Raw genomic sequence first — 14206 nt, forward strand, 5'->3', positions numbered from 1 at the left:
CACCGATCACAGTTTTGAGTCATTCTGACTCTAAAATATGCTCTGTTCTTTGATGAAATCTTGAAAATTTTATTCCAATTTAACAGTGAATCCTATCTCTTAAATAAGTAAAATACTTTACAGTTGGGCCAGAAATTTCATTTAAGGGTTAGTGAACCCCGTTTTGCCTATCATCATGAGTAATTTCACTCATTTTTGTCCACTCAGATAAGGTTTTATCTTAACATTAATGAAACCAAAGAGTTTCACTTCAGTCACTTAGCAGAATCTACCCAGTGAGTAATCTTGATATAAGCAGTGACTTAACAGTGAGGATTTTAAATTCAAATTAAACCTAGCTCTTTCTTCTCATCATCATTTTCAGATTATACCTTCATCTCTAGAAAAATAACAAGAATATGCTGCTAATATTTTTAATTGCACTAATGTTCTAATATTCCACCAAAAACATTTGGAATGAAGATACAGTGCATCTCTGCAAAGTTGAGGCACCTACAATAGTACCATTATATTTAAGAAACAGCGCTCTGCTCGAAGGCTGCTGTTTCTTGGTCCTAGGTTCATAGTAACTTTCTTCCCCTTAACATTTTTTTATTGATAGCAGCATGCAAGAATATCCTAAGCAGGCTGAGTGACAAGATTACACTGAATGTTTTGCATGAAATATGCTCCTGAGGAGTAATTCTGACTCATTCCTGTCTTCAGAGCAATTTAGCACTGCCCTGAAGGGCTAGCTCACCTTTTGTGGTCACTTTTCCTTAACTCTCATCAGAAAAGAGTGTTGCTCAATGTTCAGGGTAATATACAATACTAACTCAAACCAGAAAATACAAAGTTGAATTCCAAAAATTGTGTGAGCGCTCTGAGAAGCAATAAATACTTGTCAAGTACTCAAAAGTACTCAATTCCTCTGGCAATAAATTAAGTAGATCTTCTTAAATTGAACGCTTGATATAAAAGTATTTGTATATAAGCTATTTTCCTCCCAGCATCGTATGATAAAAGTAATGCTATTTACAAGCATTCAATAATAACGAAAGCAATGTTGCAATAACATTTAATTAAATTAAATTCTAACAATTTTAGTATTTTTCTCTAAAAATGGTATCTACTATAATGCTATTAAAAATGATTTTATTATTGTTATTATTACTGCTATGTTATGGGAAAGATACTGGAAAGTCAAAGAAATGGAAGTGGTTAATCACAGAGAGCAGTTTCCTCCTTTTCTAAGGATATCTCAATGCGTGCCATGGTAACTTCGGTTTGCACTTTGCACCGACTGTGCAAAGATACATCCTTACTATTTTCACATCACTACCTTCACCAAACTAACTTTACTTATGATTGGATCTACTAATTAAACAACTTCGTATAGCTTACAAAGATCTGGAACTTCCCGTAAGATAAGGAACATGCATTCAAAACAAATCAAATCATTTTTTTTTCCTAGTTCCATACTCATTGTGGTAGCTTTCGAAAGGGTTAACTTTTAAACTGTTATAGTTGGTGGTAAGAGATGGAAAGACTGTCCCCTTGTGGATAAGTGATACTGTATTTTATGGATAGGAAGGTAACTGTAGGCAATGGAGGGTTTGTTAAGAAATTAATAGAATCCTTGCTTGTTTGCTAACACCAGCAGCCCACGCTATCATAAAATCTTAAGTGCTTTAGAGAGCTACAATGTTACTAGCACTTGAAGTAGGCTATTTTGCAAAGAATAACTTCAGAGCAGATACCTGGAGAAGGCTCCTCAATGAGGACAAGGCCTTAGGGGTATTTATACACCGACAAGCAATGCTGCTCACACGCAGCTCACAGGCATACGCAGATCTGTGCTGGAGCATCTCCTCGCACAGCAGAGCACTGCCCTCGCTCCTGCTCCTGCATCCAAACCGGCACCACCTCATGGGGTTTGGGCCTTGGGAGGACTTGTCTGAAGGTTCTTTATAACCACGGAACTGAGATGCTGCATTTACTAAGCTAAGGCAAACGACCTTACCGGTATTTGTGGGAAGATGTACAGAAGTGCTTTTAGCTTCCCATAAATGAGACATTTGTGATTTCGCAGGTTCCTCGCTTCTAGTCACTGCTGCTATGGGCAAGCTATAAATCTAACACAGGTAGACGAAATTTTTCTCCCTTTTGGTCAAATTTACCATACTGCAGCTGCACATATTGTCTGGGACGGTATTCACATCCCAGCCCCTGCCAGAACGGGAGATGGAAGGAACAGAGTGGAATTTATTCATAGCAGACTGGAGACATCTGAACTTCGCTGCAAATTTTAGATTATCCATAAATGCATCATCATCTCTGATGCAGGGGAAGTACCAAAACATCCTAGAGTCCCATCATAGTTCAGACCTAGGATAATCCAATCAATATTCAACACTCAAATCAATAACAAGCAGCTTTGATTTTTTCCACGAGAAAGCATGGAGATTCCCAAAGCAAGGAGCATGAAGGCTTCACGGAGCTGCTTAGAAAGCAGAGGACACTTCTCATAGGGAGTATTTTGGTTTACTAAGTCCAATAGTTTGCTACTGCAGACAGTCATAATCTCTCAAACAAATTTATCATGTTCTGTCTTAATCAAGATTTTTTCCCCTCAATTACCTTGATTACAACTGTTTTCTGACATATAGAACTATCACAATTTTTAGTCCAGTCATATTCATTGTCAGTGTATACCTGTTCATTCTTCAGCCAATATTTTTTTATTTAAACAGCTTTCTTCCTCCCTATTATTTGTCCCTTAGTAGACAGCTAGTCTTCCTAGCTCTCATTTTGTTAAACTAAACAAGCCCCACACTTGCAGTTTTATTGTACACAAAAAGCTCTCCAAATGCCTTCATAATATGATTGAGTCAGAAAAAGTGTCCTGTAAATCGACTTGTTCCACCAACTGTAATTCAAGAGTGCATTCAGTCTTATCAAAATATAATATTTTTCTGTCTCTAACAGAAATACTTCATACTTGAACTTCTCAGTTATTTTCTACTGATAAGTTCCTGACTTACAGCAGAAATTTTCATTCTTCCAGCAATGACAGACACTGAACAACTTTTTGCTACCCTTTGGCGATCTGCTCGCACAAAGTCCTACAGGTTTGTGGCCAACCAGTTTGACACGGAACAGCCACGGCACAAGATTTTGCTTCAGCGTGAGGCGATGGGGAAACAAGCCTGAGAGATTAGGTAACCTCTGAAAAACGGACTTCCCCAGTTGTGCTAAGCAGAACTCACTGATTCACTATCTGTCCTCCACAAAGAATAAATGAGTAAGTTAAATCTACTACTCTGTTATGTTCTATGTGAATTGATTGAAATGAGTTGCTTGGAAGGGCTGAAGATGAAAATGACGAAAATTATGTGGCATCGCCACAGGTTTAGGTAATCACAAACATTCAAAAACATATATTACTATTCCTAATTCAAAGTATATCCCATTCTTAAACCTAATACCCCATCTGAATCCAGTATGCAAGATCAGCAAATGGGCAAGGCCTTTTTATTTGATCAGAGTATGGTGGTCTGGTAGAAATACCCAGAGTTACAGGCAGCAAATCTACACCGTGGATTTTTTTTTTTGGCAAGTTGGAGTGTCAGAAAATATGAAATCAAAAGTGAAAGAGGACATTATTGAAATTATTTCCTCTGTCTCCGATCTTTAAAAGAAGGAAGGAAAAGAAACCAGACGGATCATTTCGGCACTTCTCAAGGGAAGTGTCAGCAAGCATTACACAAGTTCCTTTTTTCATCCCCTGCGACGAAACTTGAAGAAAACAGAAGCGTCTTTGCAGAATTGCATAATCCTGATCCAAAGCCGTGCCTAAAGCAGCCGCGCGCAGCGTCTGTGGCGGTTTTAAAGCAGCGTTTGTGGCGGTATAACGCAGCGTCGGTGGCGGTTTTACCGCAGCGTTGGTGGCGGTTTTAACGTTAACCCGGCCTCGTTACCGGACACAGCACCGGGCCCCTGCCGCGGTCCCGGGCGCCTGTGGTACCTTCCCGCCCCGAGCGGCCCCTCGGCGGAGTGAGGCGCCGCTCTCGAGCGGGGCTCGCGCGCCCCATGGCGCCGTCCCGCCGCGCGGCCTGGCCGGGCTGCCGGCTGCTCCCGCGCTTCCCCCTGCGCGTCCCGCTGCCCCGCGCGGAGGAAACGCGGCGAGTTTCGCTTCCCCGCGCGCCGGGGCGCGGCCCCGCCATGCGCGGCCCCCGCCCCCGCCGCGGGGCGGCCCCGGCCCGGCTCGGCCCGGCCCGGCCCGGCCCGGCCGCGCGCAGCTTCCCCGCCGCCGGCGCCGCGGGCTCCGCCATGGCCGCGCTGGCGGGGAAGCCGCTGCTGGTGAAGGTGGTGATGGCCGGGGACTCCTGCGTGGGGAAAACGTCCATCGTGCGCCGGTACACGGAGCCCGCCGCGCCGCCCGCCGCCTTCTCCTCCTCCTCCTACCTGGCCACCATCGGTGAGTGACCGGCACCGCCCGCCACCCCGGCCCGGACCCCCGCGCACCCGGGCAGCCCCGGCCGCCTCAGGGACACCCCGCCGTGCCCAAGTGCCCCCGCAGGGACACCCTGATGTGTCCTGTGCCCAAGTACCCCCTCAGGGACACCCTGATGTGCCCTGTGTCCCAGGTACCCCCGCAGGGACACCCTGCTGAGCCCCGTGCCCAAGTACTCCTGTAGGGACACCCTGCCAAGCCCCATGCCCCAAGAGCCTCCGCAGGGACACCCCACCATGCCCAAGTACCCCCTCAGGGACACCCTGCCAAGTCTTGTGCCCTAAGTGCCCCCGCAGGGACACCGTGATGTGCCCTGTGTCCCAGGTACCCCCGCAGGGACACCCTGCTGAGCCCCGTGCCCAAGTACCCCCTGTAGGGTTACCCCGCTGTGCCCCGTGCCCAGGTACCCCCTCAGTGAAACCACCTGCCATGCCCCGTCCTAAGTAACCCCCTCAGGGACACCCCGCCGTACCCCCTGCCCAGGTACCCCCGAAGGGACACCCTGCTGTGCCCCATCCCCAAGTGCCCCTAACTCTGTATTAGTGGATTTTAATGGTATAAAGGGCACCGACGGGTCAAGTTATCTTCTCCCGTAGATGGCTCCATGTGTGGTTATTAACGTAGAGCCACTGCTGCCATGGAAATAATGAGCCCTGCGACAGCGAGCTGGTTTCGCGCTGCCTTCCCTGCCCCTCTGCCGGAGCTGCCCGCTCGGCCGTTCCCCTGCGGCGCTGCTGCAGGGCCCCGTCCCCACGGGGAAGGGCCAGCTCCCTGTCCACGTGCTGGACACGGTCAGCAGCGTCTGCAAAATGTGCAATGTGTGGGCGTTATTTGCTACGGACATACTGCAGATTTCTGAGTGGAAAATCCTCATTTTTAAACATGGTTTTGCATGTTTGTAATCATTTTTTTTTCATTTTCTTTGCAGTTTAATGGAAGGGTAGAGTATGCACGAGAAATGGCTTGTTCCTGTGTTTTGAATGTGCAAGGTGCTGATGCACTCCTCAGTGTAGGAGGATTTTGCTTGACCAAGTATGTAGTAGGTAGCACTTGTGGCAGCAGTTGGTCCTATTCTGTAAGAGGGAATGCTTAATGGGCATGAAGTTATTGACCTGCCCACATGAGAATTGACAGAACTTAAACCATGTTTTATTTCCTTGCATATTCCTGCAAAGCATCTTCTGAACGAACAGAAACAAAAAGGGAAGAATACGACCAGCAGAAATATAGTGAAAATTTATCCTTGTAAAAGGCAATTTGTTACACTGCCTAAGATAGCTCCCAAGAAATGCCCATTAAAATAAATGTCAGCTTTAGTGATGGTGTTTTTAGGCTCTTATCTTTGAGATTATTATTTTGAGACAGAATCGTTTGTGCTCTGATTTCCAAGTTGTGAAATAGTTTAAAGAATAGTTAAGATGAATCAGTTTTGTGGCCATTACGGACTGAGATGAACTTTGTTGCTGTTTTCAAAACCTATTGTTGAGGGGTTTAAAAACTTTAACATATGTCTGTCTATCTGCTACGTAAAAGTCATTTGAATCTAGGTATTTGTTATCTGAATGTGATTTCAAAGTAATTTCTTGAATTTTGTATTCGATTTAATTCCATTTTACAAGTTTGTCAGAGCTTAGGTTTTTAAAATGAATGGAGTTGTTCATTGATGACTTTTAAAATCGTAGTGTTAAAAATGGAAGTTTCTTGTCCACTACGGCAGCTACAACAGCGCAGGTGGTGAAGTCTTGGTATTATGTTTTTGGAAAGGTCTGTAAGAAGAAGCTTCAGGTGCGTTGCAGCATTTCGCATTTTCTGTTCGTGATGTCTTCTTGCACTTCGTTGACACCATCAGAACAAACAGCTCTTTTCATTTGCATGCCCGTTTCATACACTCTTAGTCACTCTACTGAATGCTTGTCTGATGTTAATTGATTTTTTTCACCCTATCTGTCCAGCTGGAACATTGATTAAAATAGGGAGACCATTATCCAGGCTGTTTAGTTTCTCAGGTATTTGAGTTGCCTGACAAGATCTTATATCACCACATTTCTGTGGTGGTGGAGGGTAGTAGTCACAGAAGTTAAGGGCTGCCTGGGTGCTGTTGAGAGGCCCTTTCGGAAAGTTTGTGCTGATAGAAAAAAAAATCTAGCCTTATTAAAAAAAAAAAAAGACTTTTCTCACTTTTTCTAGTTGCATCTAGTATGTTTGAGTTGTGAAATTTTCTAAAATCATGTATTTTTTGAAATAGAAAAAAGAGAATGCATTCACAGTGAATTTTCATTGAAAGCACTTTATGCAGCACTTAAACACCCAAGGATGGGTTGCCCTTACTCCTCTTCAATTACGCAATTTGGGTTGAATTAGAAGCAGTTATAGTTTTCTAATTAAACTTATATGCATCATAAGGCAGATGCATTGTATTATGAATAATAGACTATAGCAGCCTATGAAGAATAACTGTTTTTTTTTTAACAATGGTATTGTATAGAAAGCCCTATTTTACGGACAAAAAAACCCCCTCCTGCATGCAATGTGAACAAGGTGCTGATCCAATAGGTTGTTATTTTGCTGTATTGCATTGGCCACAGTGCCTCAAAAAAATGTACCCTGTGGCAAGATTTCTGTAGAGATGTGGTCTTTGCCAAACCTTCATATTTGAAATTGGTGCAACTCCACTTCCAGCATTTAAACTTCCACTTCTACTTTGAAAAAAAGAAAGATTTTTTTTCTGATTTTTTCTTCAAAAGGATCCTTTTGCTTTCTAATGCCTATGTTAAAAAAGAGGATATGATTTGTTATGAGGTAAAATACAAGACCTAGGAGTGAAATTGCCAAAAAAAAAGTTCTGAAGTTTTGAAATTTCCCTCACATTCACACTACAAAGAAATAAGGTAGAATTAATAAACAAAAAAGTTGGATATTGAAGGTAAATATAACCTGTGTTACCAATGCTAATTAGGAAACCACCTTCCTTTCTTCTTTCTTTCTTTCTTTCTTTCTTTCTTTCTTTCTTTCTTTCTTTCTTTCTTTCTTTCTTTCTTTCTTTCTTTCTTTCTTTCTTTCTTTCTTTCTTCTTTCTTTCTTTCTTTCTTTCTTTCTTTCTTTCTTTCCTTCTTTCCTTCTTTCCTTCTTTCTTTCCTTCTTTCTTTCCTTCTTTCTTTCCTTCTTTCCTTTCCTTCTTTCTTTCCTTCTTTCGTTCTTTCTTTCTTCTTTCTTTCTTTCTTTCTTTCTTTCTTTCAATCTTTCTTTCTTTCTTTCTTTCTTTCTTTCTTCTTTCTTTCTTTCTTTCTTTCTTTCTTTCTTTCTTTCCTTCTTTCTTTCCTTCTTTCTTTCCTTCTTTCTTTCCTTCTTTTCTTTCCTTCTTTCTTTCCTTCTTTCTTTCCTTCTTTCTTTCCTTCTTTCTTTCCTTCTTTCTTTCCTTCTTTCTTTCCTTCTTTCTTTCCTTCTTTTCTTCTTTCTTTCTTTCTTCTTTCTTTCCTTCTTTCTTTCCTTCTTTCTTTCCTTCTTTCTTTCCTTCTTTCTTTCCTTCTTTCTTTCCTTCTTTCTTTCTTTCTTTCTTTCTTTCTTTCTTTCTTTCTTTCTTTCTTTCTTTCTTTCTTTCTTTCTTTCTTTCTTTCTTTCTTTCTTTCTTTCTTTCTTTCTTTCTTTCTTTCTTTCTTTCCTTCCTTTCTTTCCTTCCTTCTTTCTTTCCTTCTTTCTTTCCTTCTTTCTTTCCTTCTTTCTTTCCTTCTTTCTTTCCTTCTTTCTTTCCTTCTTTCTTCCTTCTTCTATCTTCCTTCTCTTCCTTCCTTCCTTCCTTCCTTCCTTCCTTCCTTCCTCCTTCCTTCCTTCCTTCCTTCCTTCCTTCCTTCCTTCCTTCCTCCTTCCTTCCTTCCTTTCCTTCCTTCCTTCCTTCCTTCCTTCCTTCTCTTCCTTCCTTCCTTCCTTCCTTCCTTCCTTCCTTCCTTCCTTCCTTCCTTCCTTCCTTCCTTCCTTCCTTCCTTCCTTCCTTCCTTCCTTCCTTCCTTCCTTCCTTCCTTCCTTCCTTCCTTCCTTCCTTCCTTCCTTCCTTCCTTCCTTCCTTCCTTTCTTTCTTCCTTTCTTTTCTTCCTTTCTTTCTTCCTTTCTTTCCTTCTTTCTTTCTTCTTTCTTTCTTCTTCTTCCTTCTTCTCTTTCTTTCTTTCTTCTTGCTTCTTGCTTTCTTGCTTTCTCTTGCTTTCTTGCTTTCTTGCTTTCTTGCTTTTTATAAGACTAGATTTTTATCAATTTTACTTTCCTAGCAAAAGATCTGATCCCTTGGGTTGCTTTCTTTACCAATGCGGTGTTTGATGCTACACCTGGCTATGCAGCTGCTACTCGGCTTCAGATACTTCTTGACATGTCCACTCCCCCGTCCGTCCCCCACAAGAAGTGACTGAAAGTGACTGTGACCAGGCAGTATTAAAGGAGGCAGTAATGTGGGTTTTGTTGTAGTGACTACTGGTTCTTGCTGACAGTCTTGATATATTCCAGGCTCCCCCTTCCTTAGATAGCTCTGTAGATCAAATTACAATTAGTCAAACACAGTTGACCTCCCTCACCAATGACTGGGACCTTATCATACTCACAGAATCATACAGAACGGTTGAGGTTGGCAGGACCTCTGGAGATGACCCAGTCCAAGCCCTGCTCCAGCAGGGACACCCAGAGCAGGGGCACAGGGTCCATCCAGGCGGGTTTGAAGATCTCCAGAGCAGGAGCCTCCACAGCCTCTCTGGCAGCCTGTGCCAGGGCTCTGGCACCCTCACACCAGAGAAGTTCTTCCTCACCGTGGACATGGAGCTGCCTGGGGTTCAGCTTGTGCCCGTTACCCCTTGTCCTGTCACTGGTCACCACCGAGAAGAGCCTGGCCCCATCCTTTTTACATTCTCCCCTCAGGTACTTATACATTTTGATCAGGTGCCCTCTCAATTTTCTCTTCTCCAGGCTAACAGGCCCAGCTCGCTTAGTCTTTCCTCATAAAATAGATGCTCCAGTCCCTTAATCATCTTTGTTGCTCTAATACTCAAGCACAAGAAGCTTATCTGCTTCCACACCTTTTGGAAGAAGAGTTTGCAGATGGCTGAAGACTTTTTTTTGCAGATACTGAAGGGGTGAGACAAGCAAGTCGCCACTGAATTCCTTTGGGGTTGACTATTTTAATGCTTCCTAGATCTAGTTGTATTTAAGTTGTTTCAGTCCTAATATGGACATATTCATTATTTTAAATATAATGAAAAAAAAAGAATAAGTCACTTAGCTGTAATATCTTGCAACAACAACCAGAATTTGGACTTTTACCTGTGTACCCATTCTTGTTTTTATTTGACAGTTTAAAAGAAGCAAGCACATGCTTGCATTTAAATAACATTCATCTCAAAAGTGGTAATCAGTTAGCTTTGTAATGTTGATCATATTGTATAATACATGGGCCTAAAATCAGTCTGAAATCTGTGAGCTGTCTTTGGCCCTGTATTCCTCATTTTTCTTTTTTGCCTTTTCAATTTGCTAAGTTGCTTGAAATTTCATATAAAGACATGAACAAATCATGCATGCAGAACATATTGACTTCTGTTTTTTCACTAACATTCATTGACCTTTTAGGTCAATAAATTTTGAAGTTGACTTAAGAAGTCAATATGCCTTATTTTAATTTAGATTAAATTTAGTCTGATTCAGCACTCTAGTTCTTTTATTATAAATTAAAAAAAAAAGCTTATGTCAATTTATTATTACAATGTATGTCAAATAAAAAAACAGTTTCTTTTAAGTCTGGAAATCTCTAGCTGATTAGATTTTTTTCCATATTCCCACTTCATTCTCAAGTGTTCTAATATTAGCCATAGACAGCGATACAGATAATTAAACAAAATTGTGTGAAATGCAAGAGCATATGTTTTCCTTAAAGTTTAAATTTCACCTTATGTGAGAAAATAAGCATATTTGGCTTAAATCAAATTACCATCTAACATTATTAATTTCATCAAGGAAGCTTTATATAATATTAATTACAGATACCAATTATATTATTTCATCTTCCTTTTCCATTGAAGCTTCAATGAGAATTCATCAAGTGAAGGACATGATTATCATAATAATTGTAAAAATTCACCCAAGTTTTTATGCATGTATGAAATGTTAGCACCTTTGGATTCTTGTGTGTGAGAACAAACTCTTCAAAGCTGTACGCAAAATACACCAGGAAATAAAAAGAAAGGGAGCGTTTCCTCTACCGCAGTTTTGTTTTATTTTATTTCCATGAATGCTTTCCTCTGATAAAGTAATTGGCAGTCGGAGTCTGATAGAAATCACTGCAATGGTACTAATGCAAAATTGTTGATTTTGTAAAAAGTTGCCTTGGATTTTACAGAAAGCATGGAAGCAGAAGAATAGTGGTATTGTGTGTTTACAGTCAAACAGGGTAGCTAGTTAACAGTACTGCAAAGTGGACGTCCTTCCTCACGTCATGAAGCTTTTCAACATAAAAACTCGAAATGAAAGCTCCTGGCTTATATATCACCAGATATTTTGATGTTTTCTGAGTACACAGAAAACTCAACCCAGGAATGCAAAGGGGAAAGGGCTTTTGAGAAGGCCGTTTCTGAGGCCGTCGGTCTCCCCTGGGCCTGCGCCACAGCCGGGGCTGTGTGGTGAGGCCCACGCGGCGATGGCCACGTGCTGGACACGGGGGTGGGAGCCCCTTCCCAAGACCCCCGTCACAACCTTGGAGCGTGACCGTGGGTCCCCAAGGCCTGAGGCCACCGAGGACAGAGCTGCCTCCTTCTAGATTGCGTTAGTGAGTGTAGGAGACCCAAGTTTTCTGTCACGCGCCGCCCGCGCTGCAGAGAGCAGGGGAGCAGCGTGAGGAGCGAAGGAGGCTGCCCGAGGGTAAGGTGAGGCTTCTGGGTCAGAAGGTGCCTTTTCTAGGAGAATTACAAAGGCATTTGTTTCAGAAATGTCAAAGTTGACAGAGTTTTGCTGTGGCTTATTGCTCACAATCAAGGGGAAGGAGGAAATTTATAAAGGTTTATATACATAAATATTTTTCTTTTTGAGATTGGAATAACAGTCTTTGAGACTGATTTGAGAACAGTGGTTTCTGAGAAACTTCAAATCGTGTCGTATGATCATTGCGTAAGGCAGTGTAGAGAAGATATCTTCCAGTGCTTGAAGTACAGCACGTTTCCTTACCTATGCTTGTTTTGATGGTGGTTTAAGGCATGCTTTGTCGCCTGGTATTGATGTGGTTCTCAACAGTCTTGTTCTAAATTTCCCTGAATTTCTGTGCAAAATCTCTTAGCTGTATCACTGTAACATGCAGTGTTCCTGGTAGGCAAAGGCTTTGGCAAACCTCTAAGTTCTTTCCAATGACATTGCCACAGGAGAAAATCTGTGTTATGTAGCTACATTTTGACTTTGTGCCGTGAGAAATACAGCCTGGCTGGCTACCACAGTACTATCTTGCTTAATAAAGCTGAAGAATACTCTCATTGTCTTTCAGTGAATGAAGTAAATGGAGAAATAATTAAAAATATTTTGAATTTCAGCAATAAAGTAACTGAGAAAAAAATTGTCAAATAATACTGAATCACTACATTGAGATAGCAATTGTCAGGATGTGTTTTCAAATGTTAAGTCTGGAGCTTCAACAGCCCATAAATCCAGGTATCGTTTACCACATTTGAAGTACTAATTTGATATAAAGACAACCATTATAAATTATAATGAAATTTCTTACAGGAACATGCAACACTGACTTTGTGCTGACTGCTAATGCCTAGTTGTAGCATTAACGCTCTAGATTTGGGATGCAGAAGACTACAGAGACACTCTTAAATATGAACAAAATTTAGTAGATGCTTATCATTGCGTTTAACCAGTGTAGCTAATTTCTATTCCTTGTAATTTTAGGAATTTTTAGCAATTTGGCAGTAAAGAGAAAAAATGGCATTGTGCAAGTAACAGCCTTGTGAGCATTTGGCACTAGCTTCCCATTCATAGCTGCCACGCTGCTGCAGTGGAACTGGAAACAGCTGGAATCATCCATATCTTTGCCAAATATTACTGTGAATGGGCCACCAAACTGTGTCCCTGTGCTTAAGGGAAATCTGGACTTGTAGTTTGCAGTTGTACCTCTGACCTGCCTCTCTGTTGCTTTTGTGTGATGTGTTAATGCCTGGTGGTTTTTACCACTGAGTAGCTGCCTTCTGCAGCTTCCATTTTCCATATATACAGTTCCAACACATGGAACATATGTTCTTTGTTGATTTATTTCCTTTCTACTTCCTCTTCAAATCTGCACAATAATTAGAGATTAGAAACAACCTTTAAAATGGACACATGATGGATTTTCTTTTTTTTGTTTTTCTTTTAGGCATTGATTTTAAAGTAAAGCCAGTAGTATTTAATGATACCAGAGTAAAACTTCAGATATGGTAAGTTTTAATTTATATCACAAGTGAAATTCAGCTGAATTATATTACAACATGCAAAGTCCAGTCTGCCTTTGATTGCAAGAGATCATTTGAAAATTTGAGTTTGGGCATGGGGAACATTACTGTTTGCAGCAACTAATATGAGTTACAAGGAGGATTGTTACTAAGATGTTTTAACAATAAAACTTTACTGCTGTAGCATACAAAAAATGCAGATCTATATTAAGTCTATATAATTGTACCAGTATATTAAGGGAAGTGACAAAGTAAGAAAATTTTAGATTCCATTGCTCAATAATTCAAAGGGCCACCAAGACAAATACAGGATTCAGAATACAGATGACAGAATACAGAATACAAATTCAGAATACAGGATGCCACCTGCCTCCCGCAGTGCTTGTATTCTGGATTTATTTTTGGCAAGAGTTGTGCTGATCTTGCTGATTCACTATACCTGAAGAAGGAATGATAAGCTTGAAGATACCATACCAAACTTCAGTGATTCTTTAGCTTTCCAACTAGGGTGGTATTACTCAAAATATTTTTTTTTCAGCATATATTTCACTGCTGAATGACACATATTTCACATCCAGATGCTTTCCTTCTTCTTGCTCCTTTTATGCTGGGGCACACCGTTCAGAATTAGGACAGTACTCTTCAAAATAAACTCATTTCCTTGGCTGGATGAATTCTGCTATTTGTTTGTTCTGATTTTTTTGGTGACATTTTACGGTTTCTTTCAGGGATACTGCTGGCCAGGAACGATTCCATACACTTAGTACTAGTTATTTTCGTGGAGCACAAGGATTTGTTCTTGTATACGACATCACAAGTCTGGACAGTTTTCAAGGTATAGCAAGCTGGATGAAAGACATACATGAGGTAAATATATCTAACAGTGATCATGTTTTTAATGAAGATGGTCAGTGAATTATTACATGAAATTCATTTTTTTGTGACTTGACCTACATGTTCCTAACCTCAGTTTCTTACGGTTAACTCAGTATGCAATATGGTAATTACACTTCCTTAGTTTAAATTTTTAGAAATGCAAAAATACTCAATTTCTAGCAATGTTTGTACCAATGTTTGTATGTACTAGTCTTAAAACCAGCAATTAGTGAACGTTTTAACTGGAGCTTTATAGTGAAATAAATAATTTAGTCTTAGTGCATTATCAATAAAATATTGATAAAATATTTGGGGCTATTCATTGTAAAACAAATGTTTTTAAGCAGTAACTGTTAAAACACAGCACATTTCCTGAGATTTTATTTCAGTG

The 14206-nt window shown here is 40.8% G+C and overlaps 1 protein-coding gene across 2 annotated transcripts in view; it reads left to right on the forward strand.

The window, feature by feature from the left end:
* The first annotated feature begins 4295 nt into the window (after positions 1-4295).
* The window catches only part of LOC104566381 (ras-related protein Rab-10), a 28046-nt gene continuing 18135 nt past the window's right edge, over positions 4296-14206 (forward strand). For both annotated transcript variants that reach the window (XM_088536347.1, XM_088536348.1), the window contains exons 1-3: positions 4296-4459; positions 12864-12924; positions 13668-13806. In XM_088536347.1, the coding sequence (XP_088392473.1) occupies positions 4312-4459; positions 12864-12924; positions 13668-13806 (348 nt within the window). In that variant the 5' untranslated portion in view covers positions 4296-4311. The remainder of the gene's footprint in view (positions 4460-12863; positions 12925-13667; positions 13807-14206) is intronic.

Source organism: Tinamus guttatus, unplaced genomic scaffold (assembly GCF_059628265.1).
Source record: "Tinamus guttatus ecotype Peru unplaced genomic scaffold, ASM5962826v1 Tinamus_guttatus_pri_ptg000659l, whole genome shotgun sequence".
Classification (NCBI taxonomy): Eukaryota; Metazoa; Chordata; class Aves; order Tinamiformes; family Tinamidae; genus Tinamus; species Tinamus guttatus.